Here is a 21,158-nt window from a genome sequence, read left to right as displayed (position 1 = left end):
TTAAAAATAACAGAGAAAAATTAGATTTTATGCCAAATTAGGACTGAAACTCTGCACACCAGAAAAATGCAATAAAATGGAAGGTTCTCACATATTTCAAGTGCATTTTACCATACAGAATTTACATTTAAAACCCAAGAATAACATTAAACAACCATATCAGGATTTTTTTAAAAGACAAAAATATCTCAAGCAGTTCTGACACCACGGAAATTAGAAGAAATGTGTCAATTTATTAAATCAAGAAACACTACACACAAAAAGGTCAAGACATGTCTTCAGCCCCGTATTTGTGAAACTACCTTCACCAATCTCCTGGCCTCTATTGAGATTCTTCCTTAGCTTTTTCTTCCTTCTCTTTCCTCTTCCTTTCTTTACTCCCACACCAGTCTCTGCCAAAGCTCCTTTCCACAGCTCATCAGCTGTCACTGAAATAAAAAAGCTTTCATAAGTAATATACAAGTACAGCTTACATTGGAGACTGAAGCTGAATAAAAAAAACCTTGAAATGTTAACCCTTGCTTGATCTTTGCTGGGATTTAAACTGTGGGGTTACTGCGTTGCTAAGAACGTGATTTCCTACTATGTGTGTACGTACGTAGTGCAGAGATATGCCCCGGTTCCTGATCATTGCAATCAGACAGGCACACAGCCTCGTGCATGGTTTTTAAAAGGCTTTTCAAAATCGATTTAAAGGTAAGCATTCCTAACCAGTAAGGTATTAATTCCCAGGTCATTAAAAGAAAAGAATTCATTAGGAACTCGGAGCAGCAATACCTGTAAGCACTTATCCAAGGACAAATATCAATGACAGTCAACTTGAATCACTCCTAAAAATATCAAAGGGTTATCCTGCTTTAAAAAGCCACAAAACACAAGTAGTTAACCAAAAACATAAATCTGCAGCTGTTCTCATGTTCTGACAAAATACAAGGTCCCCCTTACTGCCTGTATAAATGCAAAGGAATGGAAGGAGGAAGGAATGTAAGACACTTTAAAGAGCGTCATGACAGAGCTCAGGTTCTGGGCAGGCCTCCTCACTCATGGCCGTGTCCAGGACAGCCACTGTCTCAAGATGTTCAAGATGTTTCACCCACAGGAGAACATGACTTAGGAAGCATGGATTTAGTAGTTAACTTCAAACTACTATTTGCCCAACTGATGGAAATATAGGATAATAGAAGTGTTCAAGGCCAGGCTGGATGGGACTTTGAGCAGCCTGGTCTGGTGGGAGGTGTCCCTGCCCAGGGCAGGGGGGTGGAACTAGATGATCTTTAAGGTCCCTTCCAACCCAAACCATTCCATGATTTTATGATCCTCCTAACTTAGACAAAAACAAACTACATCAAAATGAAGCTGAAGAAGACACCACAGGCAGTATTTCATCCTGTTAGGCCAGACAAAAAGGCTATTGCCATGGAATACACAAGCATCACCATTGTTATGTTTACAGATTAATGCTATTATGTGTTTCACCCTGGGGCAATGTTACTATGGCAGTTTATATCTTTTGTCTTCTCTGATTAGAAACTGATTTTGCTTATTTAAAGTGGACAAAAAAAGTCAGTAAAGGCTTTTAACCAGGGGAATTAAAATAACTATGCTCAAATCGCTACAGTTTCCCCACAGGAATTCATGCGTTTTAGATTAATACATGTGAGAGAACCTGCCCCACAGACTGGTAAACGTGTTGGAACTATGTTGACATTACGGTGAGGGACAGGACTCATCCAGGATTTCCAGAGATGCTGCTAAGCGTCCAGGTTTATTTTTGTATTGAATAAGTTTGTATAAGGTGTCAAGGTGGCTCTTCCAAAGGTATGACACCCATCTTTTCAGTCAAAAACCCTTTTCAAAGTGGGATGCATAACTGTGATTCTTTTTTGAGAAATACAATCCTGAAACAAGTAATCAAAGCTCAGCACGCTGAAAGCAAGCATACAAGGAAGGACAATACAAGTCCAGGAAGCTACAAAATAGTATTCCCTCAAGATGGGTAAGAGCAGGATGGCCGACAAAGTCACTACATACCCAAATAACATATTGTACAAATAGTACAAGCTAAAATATGTAATATCGATTTTGTCTGTATTACAGACAAGTGGAAATTGTGTATTACAGACAACTAGAAATGTCCATGGATTGCACATAACAGCAGCATTTATCCCACTTCTTATATTCTGTGATGCCAGAATTGTATTTGCTCCTGGGTAGGCTTTAGTCCCTGTACAAAAGAAATGTCTATCTGAAATTCCCCTCTTTTTTCTAGACATTCAAGTGAACCCTAACGTCCAGAGGTTTATGTTTAAAAAAAAAAAATCCCACAAAGAGTAACTGTATCAAATGGCTTGAAACCAGTGTCTGAACTGTGAGCCACTAACAAATTTCCAGCTGATTACAACAAACTGATGCATATAGCTGCGTGCTAAAGCAAAAATAAAATAAAATAAAAAAATCTTCAGCTGCACAGAACTCACTAAACAGAAGAACTTCATTGCTGACTCAGCACGTTACTTTCAAGAAGTGTCAAACTGTGACAGGTACCAGGCTGTCTACAAGCAGTGAATATTACCCTAAGATAACACTGAATTACAGTTCAGTATAGAAAAAGACGGATGGTAAGTAGGTAATGCATGATGCAGCTTTTCATGTTCTCAAGTGGACTATAGGACTGTTGTATGAACTGGAAAGTTGACGATCAATCATGTTAAGCTTCTTAGCTTATTCAGAAAACATTGTGTAACTAGCAATTTCTTTTTTTTTTTTTTTTTTAATGATAATCCTGATAGCCTAGAAACATGGAATTACAATAAAGGCATTTACATTTTTCTTTGCAAGGTTATTTTTTTAAGCTGGAAGAGTTCCCCAATCTACTGTAGCTTGTATGGCCTCCCAAAGGGTCACAACAGCTACAAAGGTGGCTTCAAAGGGGCAGCAACAAGCAGCTGAGAGACGAGAACAGGGAGCTTTTGAGCTGATTACACTCAAAAAATACACTCAAAAAAACCCCAGCACTTTGAGCTTTATTCTAAATATCTGTACGATAAAAATCACTTAATCCTGATAGAGGAAAGTAGCAAAAGTGACAGAGCACGGAGATTGTTTTGTAACAGAGGAGACCAGTCAATGCCAACAGATCCAGCGAGATGAGGTCGGATCGAGTCAAGTTTTGGCCTCAAGCACCACACAAATTCTAACAAAATCAGAACCAGAGGAAAATGTCACATTTGGTACCAAAGTGCAGTTCATCTAATCAGTCTATAATAATATCATTATGCGTTTGGAAAGCAGCTGAATTTAACGAAACACATCAGAAACCTGCGGGCTACAGAGCTGAGAGTTCTTTGTAAGATGGCAGATATCACACTGATTTTAAGACAACGTGACAAGAATGGAATACGGATGGGATAGGCTGCAGTCAAGAAGATTACAGTGGTGGGGACATTGCTTACGACAGACAAAGCGATAAAGAGAATAAAAATCTGACCATAAGAAAGGTCAATCCAACTTGGCAGCAAAGGACCAAGATGGTCGGAGAACAAACACACAGGCAGGAGACAGGTCTCGTGGAGGAGGAAATAACCCGAACAGAAATGCGGACTGCTCTAGTGCTTTTCTCATTTGCAGAAATGCTCTGAAATGAAGACAGGACAGTAGGTATATGCAGTCTCTTAGTGACTTGTGGCCTTGCTTTTATTTTGCCTTTGTAAAGTGGGAGGCTGCACACATTCCTCCAGAGCTAGGGCAGACCCAGTCATGAAAGTCACCACAGTGTTTTAGTCAGTTACCAAAAAGCATATAGCTACTAACTGAAAAAAATAAAAGATAATGTGTCATATATAGGATTTTATTTTATGGTCTAGAAAAAGATCCACTATTGAATTTTGCAGAAAGCACGCGAGCTGATCGCTAACAACTGCCAATAACTTTGTATGACAGCACTCCGTTCTGCTTAATCTACGTAAAACGTATTTATAATATTTTGAAAAGGATTTGGTTTTGTGCCTTTTTATACTATCGCTGAATTTCAGGAACCAGAAAGCCCTAGTGTTCACTTCAGAGGAAGAGGTATATTAGACTATACCACAGTAACTCACAAGGATTACCAAAAAAGACTTGCTGTAAACTGTATCAGAAAACAGCGTCCTAGATCCTGCTAAACTGAGATTAAAAGCAGATTTCTTTGCCTCCTGCAAGATGACTTCCCAGCTTGCTTAGAAAATAAACTACAGCAAAAGACAAACAGCAGTAAGTTGGAAAGTTGAAGGGAGTAAAAGGAGATGAAAGGATCAACTTTGTAAAACAGCTAAGTAGGCTCACTTCTTCCACTTACAAGTCATTTTTCCTTAAGTTTTTTTGATGACAAATAGTCTTGTGGCAGCCCAGCAGCAGAGATTCAAGGGCATTAATATAAATGAACATATTATAATAAACATGCTTTTTTCAATGTACTGTTGCCCACTAATACCATTAAATCTATGCATCTGTATTACCTTAAGGAATTTAGTAAGGTCTTTCAATTACTAACATTCTCTTCCAGGTTTCAGCTTGGAATACATACTTTTATTAGCCGATGAATTCTAAAAAGGTATGATATTTCAACCACTTTCCTTCTCCAGATACCAACAGTTTTGGCATCATCTCCAAACAAAAACAGGATTTGGAAAAAATACTTCATACCCATGAAATATGAAACAGCATCTGCAAAGGGAACGAGCTGCTTACATATTCTATTAGAAATTGCATGATAAATTACACAGTCTAGACTCAGCTGCTTAATGACCACGAGAAGACATTTTTTCTTGGAGGTGGGTCAAAGGATTAATAACCAACTCCTCTAGGAACGAAGTCTCACAAACCTCACTACACTGAAATGCAGAGGGCATTTCCTTGAGCTTGTCTTCTCTGACAAACACATGCTTTCCCACGGAATGCACTCTTTTCAGATCATTTACATGGGTTCAAAAGCAGCCAAACAATTCACAGAAGAAAAAAGCCACCTAGAACTATGAATTAAAAAAATTCCATGTCACAAATCACTGAAGGTTGTCAGGTTTTTCTAAGGAAGCATGCCTACATACTCATCCAATTCTTACTTTCTTCCCATAGCATCAGCCGCTGTTGGAGACGGGATTCTCAGTTAGATGGACAGTCAGTCTGATGAGACAAGGTTTTTCTCATGTTGAAGAAGTTAATTTTTAACTTACTCCTCTAAGACACTACTGTAAGGTATAGTTTTCATATTCAGTGTCTGTTGTTTTTGAAAGACATTTCTGAAAAAACCCAATATGGACTCCGTAAGTTCTTAGAAAAAACATCTTTTCGTATCACCTCACCACAACTGGAGTCTGAGGATTGTTTAAGAAATAGGCCAAGCATTAAACAGATAGGAAAAGCAAATGATGGGCCTACCCTCAGAGCTCGTCTCTAGGTACAGCTGAAATAGGATGAGAATAAGAAATACGTCCCTTATTTGTACAGCTTTGCCCCTTAAAGGTTCCAGCTGTAGAACGAGACGTGATTGTATAAAATGTTAAAAACAAATGCACACGCACTCTTCTGTTCTCTGACACGGTTGCACTTTCACAAGTCTACTCTTATGGCTAGCATTTTAAGGATGTGCATCTCTGATAAGAACTATGCAACTATATATTAGACAGTGTAAAGTCTGTTCATGTCCCAGACAGCTTATAAACAAGTTCTTCACTACTGAGAACTGCATTTCAGTATTTCTTCTGAACAGGCAAAGCCTCAAGAGAGAGGTCATTCTGTTGGTATTCATGAACAATTAGTATTAAGCCATCCTTCTCAAGCAGGATGTGCTGAGAGTGCAGAAAGATAACGAAGTTAATCATTCTACCACTTTGATTATAGAGCTACTATCTAATACTGGTATTAAGGTGAACACAGTAATCCACTCACCTTTAAATTACAGTTCTCAGTGACAATTCAACTGCAAATAATTTGATATAGAATCACAGAATGGTTTGGGTTGGAAGGGACCTTAAAGATCATCTAGTTCCAACCCCCCTGCCATGGGCAGGGACACCACCCATTAGACGCGGTTGCTCAAACAAGTTTGGATAGCGGGGGGTAACTAATTGCAGAACTGCAAGAATCTGGACATTGAAAATGTCAGAGAAAGATAAGGACTACTGCAAGACCATAAAGAGGAACCTGAGACCACGTAGGAGATCAGTACCATGGGACAGATATGAGATGGTTTTAGATAAACTTCACAGACTGAAAATTAGAACTGCACATATATGAAATGATATACTGAAAACTTAAGCTCATTTCTACTTCTTACTGCTAGCTGGATCTCCACAATAGCGCAACAGGAAAAAACGTCATCTCCTAACAAACTTTCTGGCTTCTGTTTGTTTCTGCTAATACAAGGCTGAAGCTCTACCTGCTTATTCACAGAAGGTGGATAATATCATTAAAAAAATGCAAAAGTTCTCAGAAAAAAATTAGTTTAGGTGTGTCTGCAAATTTGTTGGCAGCCAAAGATGTCTCTATAATCTAACTACTATTCCTATAGGATAGCATGGGAAAGTTTTGGGCAACTTCCCCAAAACCAGAAACAAATCTATCGCATTAAGACAGTATAATAAAACCTGTGGAGCTGGAAAATATTATTCTAAAAGATGCATTCATACTGCTAACACAGACACAGTGAATAATTCTACTTACCTGCAAACCTTGAGCACACTTTCACAGTGCACTTGGCATTAGAATTTCACATTTTTTAAAACTGGCAATTTAGCACAACATCAGCAGGAAGCTGCGGACGTGGGATTTTCAGGTTAGTCAGAATTCAAATCCTGAATAAACCCAGTTAGAAACCCAGTCATTAACAGACTAAAAACTTGTTAGCTTAAACAAAGAACCAAAACTGCTGTAAATTATCCTGGCAAACATCTGAGAAATTGTATTGTTTTCTTCGTAACATCTTATTAGAAAAACAGGACCTTAACTTAGCTAATAGTTACTGTTGTAAATGCTACTATCTTTTGAAGATTGCTTTAATTATTAAAGCTTTCATTTGCCGCTTTTTTTTTTTTTTTAAATAATAAGTATTATGAAGATGGCTTCAGTGTCACCAGCTGGATATGGAGAACAGAGATTTCAGTGAGGTTTGCAAACTAAACACCGATGGCCTGGTTCATTTTCTCAAAACAAACTGAAAACCAGAGGCCAAGTGCCTTCACAAACGTTACACTGCACAGTAATAAATCAAAACCTGATAAAATAGCCCACCCCATTAAGTACAACTAACTGTAAGAAATGTAATATTCACTCTCCTTTTTCTGACTAAAAACACAGGTGCACACACAAGCATCTGCCTTGCGACAGGGAAAAAAAAAAGGCAGTTGTATATTTGGAGCTCTTTACATCCCTAATGCTGAAAGATCAAAACTCTTCATATGTTACTACTGACCATGACAAGTGGTAACTCAGTAACTGTTTATTTGGAGTGTTCATACTTAAAAGAAAAATTCTTGAAAAATATAATAAAAAACTAAATAATTTTTTCACCCTGATCCTCAAATTAGGCATGGCAGAAAAAATGAACAATTTTAATCCATGCAGGACCACAAAAAATTAATATAAAACGTAATTAAGAAGCAGGCTTCCAGGAACTGATGTTTCCGATAAAGAACAGAAACACAGAGATTTCTACTGAGTACAATTGCTTCCAGTAATCAAAGCGTCCAGAGACAAAACGTGTTACTCTGAGTATGATTTTATACTGTTGGTCTAAATGATTCTCCCTCGACTGTTATAATCTAGTTCCTATAACCTCTGAAAAATCATCATACTCCCTATTCTGTATTCTAACCTGAGAGGAAACATCACCTAGCAACAGAGAAATTAAGTTCTTTTCATTTGTTCCCAAGGGTAGCTAATGGAATTAATACTGCGAGTAGGAAAGCATAATTTTTATATAGTTCCAGTATCAAATAAAAGTTCTTTATTCTCACATACACTCGGATACGCAACGGATGCTGAGAAAATTATGCTTGCTGGTTTGGATGATTGGGGTCAAAGATAACTCCTACGGCTGGGAGACCGTCAAATCATTTCAGCATTCATGACACATCTGTATGCCTCTGCTGCCTTCAGGAATGACAGCCCATATATTTCAACCCAATTCTGTGGCTATCAGATGTAAACGGTCTATATCTCATATTTTCCTCATCTACAGGTCAGACAGATACATACTTCTTCCATTAAACATACAGCACTTTTTATCAACATTTCTCAACAACCGAAGCTTAAGCAGCTGTTCAGAAAGTCTGGGTTAGTGGGATGTCCCAGTCTGTGTGAGAGCACGTAAACGTACCGAGAACAGGGAAAACAGTTCTGTCCTCCCAGACAGCAGTGTGCCCAGGTGGCCAAGAAGGCCAACAGCATCCTAGCCTGTATCAGGAATAGTGTGGTGAGCTGGACTAGGGAAGTGATCTTCCCCCTGTACTCGGCACTGGTGAGGCCCCACCTCGAGTACTGCGTTCAGTTTTGGGCCCCTCGCTACAAGAGGGACATTGAGGTGTTGGAGCGTGTCCAGAGAAGGGCTACAAAGCTGGTGAGGGGTCTGGAGGACAAACCTTATGAAGAACGACTGAGGGAGCTGGGGTTGTTTAGCCTGGAGAAGAGGAGGCTGAGGGGAGACCTTATCACCCTCTACAACTACCTGAAAGGAAGTTGTAGAGAGATGGGGGCTGACCTCTTCTCCCTGGTGACAAGTGATAGGACGAGGGGAAACGGGTTCAAGTTACGTCAGGGGAGGTTTAGATTAGATATTAGGAGACATTTTTTCACTGAAAGGGTTATTAAACATTGGAATAGGCTGCCCAGGGAGGTGGTGGATTCACCATCCCTGGAGGTGTTTAAAAAAAAGGTAGATGGGGCACTGAGGGACATGGTTTAGAAGTGGCTCTTGTCAGGGTAGGCTAAAGGTTGGACTCGATGATCTTAAAGGTCCCTTCAACCTCAACAATTCTATGATTCTATGATTCTATGACAGAACTCGGACTGGAAGAGGCACAAGCAAGACGTTACTTGCAAATACCAGATCCATTGAGACACACTGAAAAAGGAGACGAGACTTTTCAGAGGAAGTTAGTTATTTTTTAAACACGATCTTAAAAACCTCAGGCCCTTCCACATCTCTAAATAAGCACGTGAAATTGTTAAGTAAATGGAAATTGAACTGCTTCCCATGGTGGGGAGGAGGGAAATGGGAAAGGAGGGAAGGACAGAAGCTAAGCCTGGAATAACAAGATCGTTTGAAATAACTTCATTACAAACTCACTGAAATACGTCACTGGACAAGAACAAAACCCTGTGTATGTTCCTGTTTGTTAAAGAGTTGCAGGAGACAGCTCTCTGGGTAAGGATTACAGACTGCCTAGGATAACCGCAATTCCTCTTATTTAATTTAATGCCTCTTATTTAAATGAGTTAAACTGTTTTTAATAGTTACGTTGAAGGTACAGATGACCCTACCAATCAGAGCATGTTAATATTTTTTAAAGTCTGACAGAAGAGAAAGAGAAAAGTACAGTCGCCTTTCTCAGGCACAAAGGACTGTCATTAGGTTGACATTTCACTTGAGAATTGTTTCACATAAAATGGTCATATCTGCATTTTTAATGTTACCTCTTCTGAAGCAACTGCACTGCTAGAGGACATGAGTGATTTATACTGTTAATATCTACTTCATTTGAATTTTGAAGATTTTATTTTTTACTTCTGTAAGAGAAACAGTTCTTAGAATAACTGTAATTCGAAATATAAGCCCCTCAGTCTTCTGAATCTGATGGCTACTGTCTCTGCTGAATACCTAATGGAGGTACACTTAAATTCATCCAAGCTGTTGCATCTTATTAATTAAGCAGATAGTTTTAGGTAGCTTGCCTAAATATAACTTGTTTAAAATTTTATTAAGTCAAACAATAGAGGTTTCAATCACAACAAACATTTTCATTTTGGTCATCTAACAAGACAGCTGCAGAATTCCTGGTAAAACAGATCTCATCTAGACTTTGTGAACACAAACGTAAGAATAATTAAGGAAACATCTAACCTACAAATTATAATCACACTGCAATCACTTGCGGTGCTATATTTTAAATTTAAGATAAACAAAATAACAACAGTGCTTAGCTTCTTACATATTCTTATCTTGTAACTGCTTCAGTGCCTGAAAGTTCTAAATGAATTTTTCCTGCAGTTGGCATCCTTACCAAACCTTTGCCACGCAGAGCCTCTGGCTCACGCAGCAGCCTTCTGCAGGTCTTTTGAGATCGCTCTACCCTCAGCGGTTTGACATCAGTCAACAGGCAAAATTCACTGGGTAAGACAAACAGCCAGCCAGCATGACTGCTTCAACCCCACTTCTTTAGGAAATGTAAAGAAAACAAATACAGTATTCTCCCACTGAGATGCTGAGATACCACCAGTTCCGAAAGCCTAATTTTGCAGAGCTCTTATATTCTATGGATTATAAACAGCCAAAGAACTTTGACTCTCAAACAGTTGAAGTTACCTCCTCCAGAGATTCTGTTCTTACTATTCCTTCTCTTCCGCTGTGGGATAAGATAAGGAACCACAAAACAGATGGAATGGCCCCTCAGCTACCTCAGTTCACAGTCCCAAGCATGAATTTAAACAACCATCATTTCTCTATTATTTTTAAGCATGTGTGTAATTCCTTTCAGGACTGGAGGGAAATACTGCAGCTGGCCAGACAATTAGCAGGACGTTATCAACAGTTTTTGTTTAACACATTATTGCATTTCAGTTATTTCATTTTTGAGACAGCAGAGCTTGAACAGTATCTCTTGCCTGTGGCTCAAATATCATTTAGAAAATAAACACACTATTTATATTCTCAGTAAAGGACTAGGAAACAGAGGGGAAAGTGTTTCCCCCTTCCATCTGATGATGTATCTTAGACGGATTCACTGTGACATAAATCAAACCCTTGCTTGCTATTAAAAGACAATAAGCTGACCTTGTGCACGCACTTCTGTCAATAGCTGTAGTCGCAACTATAATCTTAGGAGATATGCAATTAGAGTAGATAGAAAAAGCTACTATACATGGATTTTCATGACTGTGTCTCTCCAAAGCAAAATTTTCTTTCTTTCTTCCATTCATTACAGGTAATAATTTTAATCCAACCTGAGACTTACACGTATTGAAGAAACTGGTTTGTCTGCACTGCTGGACCATCACATTCCAGGGGGCAGAGATGGAACATCGTGTCTGGAAAGCCCATGCCAGGCTAGAATATGAACAGCAACTCCCTTTCACCGGCACAGAAGCAAACCCTGAGAATGAAGACAGAAAGGTGCTTACACACAGAACATTTTCTTCTTTAAAACAGCATTTCCTGCAAGCATACACACCAGAAGAAAAAGACAGTAATATTTACTCATACAGTTTAGTTTCCAAAGGGAATCAGACTTGAACGTTCTGTTTGGAAGTGCAAAGTAAGTTGCAGAAGGGGGGGGAAATACTGTAATCGAAAATGTCATGAAGAGAAGGGCGCTAGAAGGATTCTAACATACTGCTGCTAGAGGGAGAATATCTGAAGTGACGGTATCAAGAAGACAGAGCCAGGGTCTTCTCACTGGTGCCCAGTGACAAGACAAGAGGCAATGGGCGTAAATTTAAAAACACAAAATTCCACCTGAACATAAGAAAACATTTTGGTTTTTTTTTTTTTACTTTCAACTGAACGTGGTCCTGGATAATCTACTCAAGTTGACCCTGCTCTGAGCAGGGAAGGTCTCCATCATCCTCCATCTGAAGGACGATCTCCAGAGGCCTCCAGCCTCAACTATTTTGTGATTATGCAAATTTGTGAACCTGACTTACTCTGTCATCCTGAAAGGAGAACGTACCTCCAGAAGCACCTTCCCCATGGCCCTCCGGATTTGATTATTACAAAGCTAGCTAATTACACATGTTCTTATCATCTCCAAAACAGTTTACTTCAATATCGCATACATGATGGTGCATTTTCTTCCAAGTGGCTCGGCTAATGCAGGAAGGTTGCTATTCTTTTAGCCAAAAGGAGCACATTAAAACCGCCAGGGCTCAGGTGCTTACCTACAACAATGAAAGCAAGATATACTTTCATTTATCGACCAGCACAGAGAGGCTGTTCTTCAGAAGTAAGGAATCCATATTTTTCCTACTTGCGTAATCAATCACTCCAAACAGCGTGCATATTCAACAAACTAAAAAGGGCTATATTGTCTTGAAATCAATTACTCAACATGTTATTCAGACAATGACAATAAAAAAAATAATTAAAAATCTACTTCTTCCTAAACTACATTTAAATTCAATCTTTTTAGCTAGATTTTAAAAGCAGAAAGTAAGCATGACTTTCATCATGTTCTGTTAGCATCCAGTATCAATAAAACAGCAATAAAACAGTATTCTTTGAAGTCAGGGTAATAGCTCCTTCTAGGCAAATAACAATCAGATCAGCTACCTGGGGTAATGCAGCAGGAAGTTCTAAAAAATTTCTCTCAAAGTAGTCCTAAAATGTAGATTTATCATAATTTATTCCTATGGAAAGTTAAAGGTGACAATGAAGCTCCATTATGAAAATTTGGTGAAAACCTATTAATTTTCACAAAATAAAAAGCAGCCTAGAAACAAAAAAGCAAAAAATAGGAACAGAAGATTCTTAAGTATCTGGTTAAATTCACAGAGAATGCAGAGCGTACCGCCAAGTCACAGCATGAGACACATACTAACAACATGCTAGTGACTACTCAACACACTTCCTCTCACTTCAAACTGCTACTGAACTAGCAGTCACTCCTAATACGAACTACATAGACAATGTTAACGATAACTCCAGAAGCACACACAATTTTTGAGCTGTTTTCTCTTTTTAATACACATTTCATGACAAACTGTTAGTCTGCAAGACTAAATTAACAGTTCATCTGAGAAAAATTTTCACGTGAGGTATTGATCTAATTTTTGGAATGGCATGCAATTGCAGAAGTTACTTTTTTAAAAATAACATCATGTATCTAGAACTAATTCAAAATTGCACTGTGTAGCAGTATTTATAATTTCCCTTGCTGCACCTTAAAATTGCCTACCGCTGGAAATTGCTTCAAAATGACTTGTGAAATCTAATCTCGCCTTCTTCATGCACTTACAAAGTTTGTCATACCTTGAGGCAGCACACTTTTCCCCTCTTCACATACTTCCTGTTGGCCTATAAACCATCTTTTCACATACATGAGCACATCTGCTGATAATTTCCTTGAATAAGCTTCTACAAAGATGCAATAACTTCTAGTTCTTAACAACTTTTTGAGAAAAACGAGGAAAAGAAATAACCGGACATTTACAAACAGATGCATTGGTTGAGGCTAGTGGCCTAAGTAGCTGGGTATTCTGTCTCCAGTAAGCACTATGCACATCTGCCTGGGGAAGAGTGAAAAGTGAGAGAATACGTACAATATTGTCCTCCTCCGTATTTTCTCAGTCTCTGACTACTTTCAGTACAGGTGCTTTCCTCAGAACCACATGGACATCTTGCATCCATAACACTCCTTGGTAAGGAGTTCCCCACATCTACTACTCACCACATAATGAACCAAATGCTTTTTTTAATTATTATTATTATTATTTTCAGCCTGTCAAAACACTCAAGACATTATCTCCATGGCGTACTTGTCAGATTAGAAGTAAAAGTCAATTCCTATCCATTCCACATGTGATCTAGTAGGCTTCTCTCATACATCCCCAGGAGGCCTTTTCTAGGTTGAGAAGTCCCAGCCTACTCAGCCATTCATATGGTATTTCTAATGTTCCTTCTTGCCTTTGTATGAGCCAGCAGTGTGCCCAGGTGGCCAAGAAGGCCAACAACATCCTGGCTTGTATCAGGAATAGCGTGGCCAGCAGGAGCAGGGAAGTGATCGTGCCTCTGTACTTGGCACTGGTGAGGCCTCACCTCGAGTGCTGTGTTCAGTTCTGGGCCCCTCTGTATAAGAGGGACATTGAAGCGCTGGAGTGTGTCCAGAGGAGAGCTACCAGGCTGGTGAGGGGTCTGGAGACCAAGTCATATGAGGAGAGGCTGAGGGAGCTGGGCATGTTTCGTTTGGAGAAGAGGAGGCTGAGGGGAGACCTCATTGCCCTCTACAACTACCTGAAAGGAGGTTTTAGAGAGGTGGGTGTTGGCCTCTTCTCCCAAGCGAATAATGACAGGACCAGAGGAAATGGTCTGAAGCTGCGGCACGGGAGGTTTAGGTTAGATATTAGGAAGAATTACTTTACTGACAGAGTGGTCAGGCACTGGAACAGCCTGCCCAGGGAGGTGGTTGAGTCACCATCCCTAGAGGTATTTAAGAAACGTCTAGATTTGGCACTTCAGGGCATGCTCTAGTGGCAGAGATTGTAGGTTGTTTGGTTGGACTCGATGATCTTAAGGGTCCTTTCCAACCTTGAAGATTCTGTGATTCTCCAGTTGTCATTTAGTCTTTTGGACTTAGAACTTCATCACTTCACGTTTTACACTGTAATTCATTCACTCTCCAGCCAGTCTTTCTTTTCTACTTTAAATAACTTAGTACCACCACCAAAATGAATTACCTTGCTGCTCAACCCCTTTTCCAGTGAGCTTATGAACATGCTAACCAGTACAGATGTTTATGGAACTCCACTGGTCATCTCCCCCTGACAAAAGAGCTCCAACACTCTTCCCTACCTTTCAGCAAATTATTTATACACACCACTACCTCCTCTCATATCCCACATCTGCTGAACTTAAAAGTCTGTGGTGAGAAGCTCCGCTGAAAGGTTGCTAAAAGGTATTCGGAAATCAGGCATGCAGTGCATTAACTGGACTGCCATTACCTTACCGAATCTCTCAGAAAAAACAACAAACACACCCAAGCTCTAAAAGATTTGTAAAGTTCAATTTTCTATTACTAAAGGCATGCATAATCTTTTTATTGACATTTATTCTGCATGTTTTTTATAAAAGATTGGTGCCACATTTACCACCTTCCACTCTTGACATACCAAAGCAACTTCAAAGGGGAAGTTACACACTCTAACTAGTAATTCATCTTTTTCATCCTGGAGCTCTATTAGAATTCTTTTGTGAATAGTTTCTGATCCTGCTAATGATCATCCTGTAGATTTGTCCCATAACCTCTTTCACAGTTATTTTAATTTTAGAAATAGCCGCTAACTGTCATCACCATCACCACCAAGGGGTACCATATGGAAATCTCTTGTTTCTTTTTCCAGTGAATAATGATGCAAAGAATTAATTTAGCTTCCGTGCCTTGCCATCTCTGAGTGCTCCTCTTATATCTTGTTTGCTAAATTGGCTCTACGCTTTGAGTTATTTATTGGAGCAACACTTTATTAGCTAAAATGAGATAAATAAGTGGCTGACATTCAGAGCATCACAACAACACTAATTGCCTGGGCCAGGCTCAAAGGTACATTAAAATATTGCAGTGAGAAAGTCATTGCTTGCTTTGAATTGGTCATCTGCACTTCTAGCAGCAGCGGTGATAGTTGCTTTCACAGTTCTGTAACACAGAAATATATTCTAAATTCTCTGCCTAAGAAATGATACATTCATTTGGAAAACAAAACATAACAGTATGAGACAGTTTACTTCATTATCAAAAATATTTGCGATGCAATTTGCTTTTGGTTGTTTGTTTTACTCCTCCTTTCGTTAGCAAAAAAAGTTCCATATTCTAAATAGCATCTCCTTCTGAAATTATGATGGAAGCCCAAAAAAAGTCTATAAAGCGGCAATAAAGTCAGGACAAAATGACAACAGTAAGAAGAATCAAGAGACAGTGGAATGAGATGAATAACTGCAGCAGAAATAAAATTCTGACAGAATGGCTGGGGCACAGAAGAGGAGAAAAAGTCAAACGTCAGAAAGAGATGCAGACAAATAAACACTGGTGTGATAGAAAAAGGTCAGAAGACCCTCAGCTGATCTCAAAACTCTGGTGACCCAAAGTTATTTTAAAATAAGTACTACAACATCTGACTATTGCAATTCACAACAGAAGTTGTCAAAGTCCAGGGTGAGATCCTGGCTCCACTGAAACCAATAACAAATCTCATGTTTTCTTTAAGGATTCAGTCTTTTTTAAAGCGAGAGCAATTTATACTTTTAAGACTGGCATTGAGAGAATACCAGTTCTGAGGTGGCAACTAAAATTATATATCTAGGAAAGCCCAGGGGCTGTGTTGACCATATTCTGGACACCGAGATGAGACTGTTTTGGTCTCTGAATTGCAGCAGGACAAAAGTGAGAGGAGGAAGACATGGCAGAAAAACCCCTCCAAACACACACGATTCCCAAAGTCTGAAACAGTGAGCGCTGGTATTTAATAACGTATACCCACACACCTCTGTACACATACCGCTACCAAGGGAATAGACACTTTGGAAGGAGGACAGAGAATAATGATATTTATGGTATGTAAGCAGTTTGAAATGTCACATCTCAATAGAACAGCATTTGACATGCAAGTATGTACAGTTAATACGTTATATCCTCATTCCCTATACATCCTCCAAACATCCGTGATGGATTTTTATTTAAAATCTGAAATGTTTCTTACAATAAGCTATTCAAAACTGTATAGTTTGTAGCACAAGACAGTTAATGATTGCTAGACTGATGTCTTACCACCAGCCAGAGAGATGTCAACAAAGCAGAAAAAAAAATATTTAACTATAAACTGTATCTTTATAACTATAAACTATATTTAAGTCGTGCTCTGCACTAACATAAAATTAACCTCAGTGATACTTCCCTGCTACAAACATTACAATTAAAACCCTGCTGTGACTTTTAAGTGCTGTCTTTTGCTGGCTAAATACAAAATTTTATACAGGTATAAATATACATATATTCCGCACTAAAAAGTCACTTAACAAAACCACTACAGAACCATTTCATTCTTCTCCCAACATGCAACAGAAGAATGAATCTCAAGATAGGGTTTAACAGTCTTATTTCTGCAAACTTTTAATTCCCCACAGTTTTCTTTCAAACACACACCCTAGTTCATATACAAGTCTATACTGCTTTACTGTACCCATTTCATCGTAACTTTCCTGACCTTTATTTCAGTTCCACACTGGTTTAACATGCCACCTTTAGGAGATTTATGCACAGGGTGCAGCATCTGTCACCACACACAATGCCCAAAATTGGCATGCGTTGCCATTTGCTTTCTGTATTACTAACATTCTGAGAGACAGCAAGCATGCTGAACACCCACATATTGCAGTGTTCCCCAAGGCTGAGCACTAATTTTATTTATTTTTTTAAACAACTGACAACAATTTAATAATCCCTTCTACTCACTTAATTATTTTCCACAGGAATTAAATACAGAAAACTATTCTCACTCAGTTCCGTACCCGAGAGAAAGAAACACTGCATGAAGCTGGTTTCAGCAGTGAGAACTGCATTGTAAAAAAACTTGAAAAAGGAGCCATCAGCATGCTTATTGTGTGATTATAATTAGAACTTTGGAAAAATTGCCCAAGTATAGTTCCAGACATACATATGGGAAGCTCTAAGCTGAAATAATCATGACATTCTCAAAAGAGAATGTACAAGAAAACAGAGACGTTCCGATTAAATTCCAAATTGCAGTTCTGAAGATATCAAGCACTACTAACTTCGCATCTAATGGGCAATGAAGTTCTGAGGGGTTTTTTTTGCCTGTTTTTTCTGTTTAATATTTTGCTTGCTGCTTTTTACTCAAACGAAACTGTTATGCATGGAAATAACACATTCATACAAACAACTGCAACAGGGAAGATACTTCAGAATCATTACTATTTTCTTCATATCATCTCATAAGTGCTCAAGAAAGGCCCACATAGTAATGAAATCTTCACACTGATACAATCTGCTTTTTTAAAAAAACCTCCAGCTACCTTGGAAAAATTTGGATGTGAAGAACTTGATTTCTCAAGCACATTAAAATGCACATGGAAAGGGTCACTATCTACCTGGGCTAAGCATGGAACACCAAGCAAATCAAATCAGAAGACAGTTAGAGGGTCACACCTCAAAAGACTCAGATTATTTTAATAAATTATTTCAGAGCAGTTGTAGCCTTTTACTTTTCCTGGTCTACTTGCAAGAAATGTTGGGATATTATTAGGATATATGCTGTGACTAGACAGTGAGAATGTTTCCCTCCACCAAGGAAACACCACTGGCCTGCTTTCAAACCTCCCTGAATGCTCAGGCTTTAACTACCATTTGGCTACAGAATGGGCATCACTTCATTATAGATTGCCCTGAAAAAGAAAAGAGACCAAAAATTCATTAACTGCTTATAGCTGGGTTTTTTTCCAGGAGTGGAGGCAAGGAAGTTTTTAGAGGACTGTAGAAGCTAAAAAAAAACTACAGTACTTTATTTTGCCTTTGAAGGTCAGGGAGAAAGAAGGGACATCCTCTGCTGAACACAAAAAACCATGCCCAGCTTCCATGTGTTCTAATACCAAGCTTAAATATACTTTCACCAATGTTTCTTCCCACCTCAGTCGCCAGCTTTCCCTGGAGAACACACAGGTGTTAATATAGTGGACTATGACTTTTGTCTAGAACTTACTAGCAATACAAAAGGCTAAGATACCCATGGCACTGCAATAACTACATCTATACCACCTTAAAGTTGTGTCAAAACCTCAGTAGTATTCATTGCTTAAAAACACTGTATAAAGAAAGGACATTAATATTCTCTTATGAGAAACATGCAGGTAAAAAAAAAAAAATCTATATCAAAACATATCTGATCTTTAGTGGAAAAAATATACAGGTTCTCCCCTTCTCCTAAGTATGCTTTAAATTCTACTAGGAAAAATAATACATTCAAGATCTGAAAAGTGACAGCAGAGGATTAAAAGACAGAAAGAAATGGCTACTGAAGAATTAGAAAAATGTAGAAAACAAACTAAGATTCTTATCAATTAAAAATGTCCAGGGAGATGTAAGAGGAAAAAGGCAGAAAGAATGGTAAGAAAACAATATTTGAATTAAAAAGCAAACCACCTCACTCCATTATCTTAAGGCATGTATTACTGCCCAAGTTACTCTGATGGGATAATAGGTTTCGAAATGCACAGCTAGCCTGCCCCAAACTCTGTAACGATGAGTAAGATCTGCATACCTAAAGCCCGTTTATGATTTGAAGTACATTTACTGCACGCGAAGAAAGAAATATGGCACCTTCTAAGTAATAACAACGGCAACCTTGTCCGCTGATGGCACTGCAAGTGTAAAGCTAGCTATTTCACAAGGTATTTATCACACTTCTGATCCTGGAGAAGAAGAACACATGCAAGTGCAACAAGGTTCATACTACCTAGCAAAACACAGGCTTTAAAAAAATAATATCTGTTTAGAAGGTCCTGTTAGCATTGCTTTGATATAAAATAGAATTCATATCTAGCTCTCGTAGGACCCAGAGCGATTGAGTGGAGAGATCTTAAAGGTCTCTTCCAACCAGAATGATTCTATGATTCTATGACAAGAGGAAATGGCCTCAAGTTGTGCCAGGGGAGGTTTAGATTGGATATTAGGAAAAACTTCTTCACTGAAAGGGTTATCAAACATTGGAACAGGCTGCCCAGGGAAGTGGTTGAGTCACCAACCCTGAAGGTATTTAAAAGATGTGTAGATGTGGTGCTGAGGGACATGGTTTAGTGGTAACTTGACAGCGTTGGGTTAATGGTTGGACTCGATGATCATAAAGGTCTCTTCCAACCAAGACAATTCTATGCTTCTAACAGACAAGGGAACGTATGCAACTGTGGTGTGTTCCAATCCACGTGCATACAGAGCGGCTCCCGCTTCTCTGCGCTGCTTTCGAGCCATTCCATATTGTGCCAGAGGAACTATTGTTAAGTCTCACAGACGCAGCCAAGTCTGACAATCACCAAAGCACGTTTTCCACGCTGGAATTAACACAACGTGTGGGGGGGTGGTGGGTTAAAATCAGCGTGAAGGTTTATAAAACACAAATACGCATACATACTGACACCCACATGTGCCCACGACCAGCCGCGTCGGAAGCACAGACACGCTCCTGACCCCCCCCGCTCCCCGTCACCCTGCCGGTGTCACCCCCGCGCAGGCGGGCAGTGGGACGGAGGGCAGCAGGTTGCTCTTACCGGGTCATGCCCCAGACTTACCGGAACGCGTATATATGTATGTATCTATGTTGTATGTATGTGTGCACGTATGTATGTGTGTATGTACGTGCACGCTCGTACATCCCCCCGCACTGCGGGAGCCCCTCGGGCCCGGCCTCCCCTAGCGACTACCTGCCCGGGCCGCTGCGCCGGGAGCCAGACCCGCGAGCGATTACCGCCTTCGCTCCCCGAGGAGGCTCCCCCGCCGCCCTGCGCCCCGCCATCGCCTCGCCAAGCCGCTCGGAAGGCGCCATCACCTCGCCACGCCGCTCGGAGAGCACCATAGCTGCACGCCCGGCCGATCGCCGCCGCCGCCATACTGGCCCCATCACCCGCTGCCGGCCACGTACTTAGCTGCCCCGCGCGCTGCCTGATGAGAAAGCCACAGCAGCCAGGGACGGTCTGGGGGAAAACTAGGGCGGAAGGGCGAAAACCAGCGGCTGACACTCAGCTGAAACCTCACTGAAACGATCCCACCGCCCCGGCCCCTTCCCACCAGCAGCTGCAGGTAGGGGGTCCAACAGGCAAGCAGCAGAACAGCCCCCGGCTGGGGTCGCCGCAGGACCCCAACGGTCGCTCAGGGGCTGCTCCGCTCAGGGGCCGCCCTCAGGTCACCTGGCGGGAGCCGACACCGGCCTCCCCGTGTCGCCTCTTCTGCCTCCTCGTTTGACTGAAGCCTTCGTTGATCTAATAAATGGTTGGCAGACCTAGGCGTTCGTCACCTCTTACGGCCTGATTTTTATTTTTTTTGTTGCTGCGTCTTCTTTTTCTGACTATCCTCTGGTTGTTGGGTTTTGGTTTGTTTTTTTTCCCCCCACAAATTTTTCAGCCTTCCCATAGTATTCTTCGCCATGCTTTATTAGGCTTTTGGCCTTAACTTTCCGCTTTCTCCTTTCTTCCATGTCTC

General features: G+C 40.0%; 1 protein-coding gene across 1 annotated transcript in view; it reads right to left on the bottom strand.

Moving 5' to 3' along the window:
- MRPS5 (mitochondrial ribosomal protein S5) overlaps positions 1-20,935 on the bottom strand; it is a 59,390-nt gene extending 38,455 nt beyond the window's left edge. Inside the window, exons 1-3 of the mRNA XM_074579146.1 lie at positions 20,509-20,935; positions 11,205-11,342; positions 303-428 (exon numbers count right to left, since the gene is read on the bottom strand). Of these exons, the coding sequence (XP_074435247.1) occupies positions 303-428; positions 11,205-11,342; positions 20,509-20,569 (325 nt within the window). The 5' untranslated portion in view covers positions 20,570-20,935. The remainder of the gene's footprint in view (positions 1-302; positions 429-11,204; positions 11,343-20,508) is intronic.
- Positions 20,936-21,158: the final 223 nt, after the last annotated feature.

The sequence above is a fragment of the Larus michahellis genome, chromosome 3, assembly GCF_964199755.1.
Source record: "Larus michahellis chromosome 3, bLarMic1.1, whole genome shotgun sequence".
Classification (NCBI taxonomy): domain Eukaryota; kingdom Metazoa; phylum Chordata; class Aves; order Charadriiformes; family Laridae; genus Larus; species Larus michahellis.
This window is presented reverse-complemented; position numbering and strand designations above follow the sequence as displayed.